Source organism: Rhododendron vialii, chromosome 11a (assembly GCF_030253575.1).
Source record: "Rhododendron vialii isolate Sample 1 chromosome 11a, ASM3025357v1".
Lineage (NCBI taxonomy): Eukaryota > Viridiplantae > Streptophyta > Magnoliopsida > Ericales > Ericaceae > Rhododendron > Rhododendron vialii.
This window is the reverse complement of record NC_080567.1, coordinates 6,644,699-6,647,271: the sequence shown is the minus strand read 5'-3', so window position 1 is coordinate 6,647,271 and position 2,573 is coordinate 6,644,699. Positions and strand designations below refer to the sequence as shown.

At 37.1% G+C, this 2,573-nt stretch overlaps 1 protein-coding gene across 1 annotated transcript; it reads right to left on the bottom strand.

Moving 5' to 3' along the window:
- Positions 1 to 209: 209 nt before the first annotated feature.
- On the bottom strand, positions 210 to 2,222 carry LOC131306826 (uncharacterized). Its single transcript, XM_058333255.1, has 5 exons — positions 1,710 to 2,222; positions 1,113 to 1,235; positions 745 to 993; positions 389 to 592; positions 210 to 302 (listed from the first exon to the last, which is right to left on the bottom strand). Exons 2-5 carry the CDS (start codon positions 1,140 to 1,142, stop codon positions 210 to 212), a joined length of 576 nt encoding a protein of 191 aa, XP_058189238.1. The 5' UTR covers positions 1,143 to 1,235; positions 1,710 to 2,222.
- Positions 2,223 to 2,573: the final 351 nt, after the last annotated feature.

Here is a 2,573-nt window from a genome sequence, read left to right as displayed (position 1 = left end):
TACTAAAGAGACGAGATGAAGTGCTCATGATTGACTATTGATAATGCCGTACTAAAACGAACATTCCCTTTCAAATTTTAATAAAATCTCGCCACGAACGCACATCTTCCAAGAACCTTTGAGCTACTTGAACTTGAATTTTCAACAGGGCTAAATTTCTCATCAAAAGTACTTAATGACTTGGGACTTTATTCTTTCGCTTTAGAAATTCATGATTGTGGTTTAGTTCTGTTGCCCTTCCTCCCACTCGTGTGTCCCATTTTCTGTTCGTGTCTGCTTTTACGGTTGGTTTTACTTCGTCTCTATAACAAACAAAATCCAGTATTACTTATCCATGTATATGTGTTCATATTCATTAGAAAGAGGAAGAAGAATCGACATGCAACACCTTGGCTGTTTTAGTGCCCCAAAATTGAACAAGAACTCTCCATTGATTAGGATCGACCCTATTCAAACAATTCGCCAAATGGTCTTCATCATTATCATATAAGTTATAAGTAGTTCTTTTAAGCTCATCTTTCCAATCCTTCCATTTCTTTCCAACAGACATCAGACAATTATGCTTATAAGCATCTGGTGTGGTTGTATTTTCCTGCATATAAGTATATCAACAACTAAACACCGATAATATAGCAGCAACAACATTAGCTTAGCTGATCAAAATTAAGTCTAAGAAGATAGCTTAAAAAACAATAGCAGTAGCAACATTAGCCCATAATCTGAATTTTTCCCTATAATAAATACCTTAACCTCTGTCCATATGCGTTCCTTGTATGGATATAGCTCCGGAGCCCTCCAATTAGTAAAAGTTAAGGGTGCCAAAGTTGCGTTTCTTGCTAAGATGCCAAGTTGACTTTGTAAGGGACCTGCCGTGTTACCTATTGGTTGATCGTCTTTATTCAATTTAACTTCTAATTTCGCTCTTGTTCCCCCACCCAACAAATGGACGAGCAAAGCCTCTCCCATTGGCTCTCTGTTGTTGCGAGTTGGGATCTAATAAAGAATATGGAATAATGAACATAAACAAGTAAATGCATAATTTAATTTCCTTGGCAAATAAAAGGTTGAACAACCATATATATTTTTTCTTTTATACATTAAATTGAATGTACCTGCTCCAATTGAAGTTCTTGACCCTTCATTGGTTTGTTCCAGCGAGTGCAAGTTTGGAGTAGTGTGACTGCACATAGAATGTTTATGTGATTCTAGCTCCACGACTCTCTCATTTATGTGACCTGCCACTTCAATGATTTACAAATAGAAGGAATTCTATGAATGTATGTATGTATGTGCCTGCTGGTATTAAAAATGCCCATGCACCATGGTTCGTGCAACTCTTCATTTTTCCTCTTCATGTTCTTTAGTATTTTGCGATTGACATATTGGTGTGTTTGTGACACGTGTCCTTATTCCTTGTCCATATATATTACTATGTCTAAAACTCTAGGAATAAGAAGCTGGATTGATTGGTAGATTGAAAAGTTGCAGAAATCAAGTTCAAGGACAAAATGATCTAGTGCAAGACTTGTACTAGCATGCATTAAAATCAAGAGAAACTATATGGCACTTCCATTAGATCATTTAGGAGTTAATTTAGGTGGTTTTAAGGACACAAAATTCAGCAATAATAAACCTACTAACTGTCTAAGTAATAGGACAATTAGTAAGTTTATTTAAAATTGAAATAAGCTAATAAAACAATTATATACCTTCATCAGATGGTGATTGGAACTCATGATAGTTGGTGGTGGTTGATTTCCATGCTGGTCTTGACTAATGGTAGGCAAAGGCTGCAATATAGTACTTATAGGTGCAGCCCGATATGGCACTCACTTTGCTTGCACTTGCGGCTGCGCCTACAATTGTACCGGCTGATTTTCATGCTGGTCTTGACTAGTGGTAGGCAAAGGCTGCAATATAGCACTCATGGGTGCAACCTGACATCGCACTCGCTTTGCTTGCACCTGCGGTTGTGGCTGCTCCTGCAACTGTACTTGTTGATTTCCATGTTGGTCTTGATTAATGGTAGGCAAAGGCTGCAATATAGCACTCATTGGTCCAGCTGGCAATTGTACACACTTACTTGTAGTAGCCACCTACATTAAAATTAGAATAATATGATGAATGCAACAAAGTAAAAATTGCTTAATTGGACATAGTGTAACAAAGATAAACATTAACCAAAAAAAAAAACAACTCTTATTTAATATTCCACACATATATGCATCACCTTACTCAACCGAGCCCCAGAACATTCTTCATCTTCTAAGGAGGATTCATCATCTTCGAAGCAAGAACTACTCCCATCATCACTGTCTCCCGGTTACCAATCCTCGTCATCATTAACAGTACAATCCATCTTGTGTCTTCTCTTTCCACCAGTTGTACATTTCTTTAAAAACGGATTTGCCAATTGTTTACACCCCAGTGCTTCAATCTTTCCATAGTTCTCTTTAATTAACTTATTTCTTTTTTCCAAGTAGTTTCTCGTCTCTTGGGCCAATTCCCCAGGCTTGAAAACTATTTTCCCGTCCTTAGCCATCTTTTGCAACAATTATTACAATACATTAAGA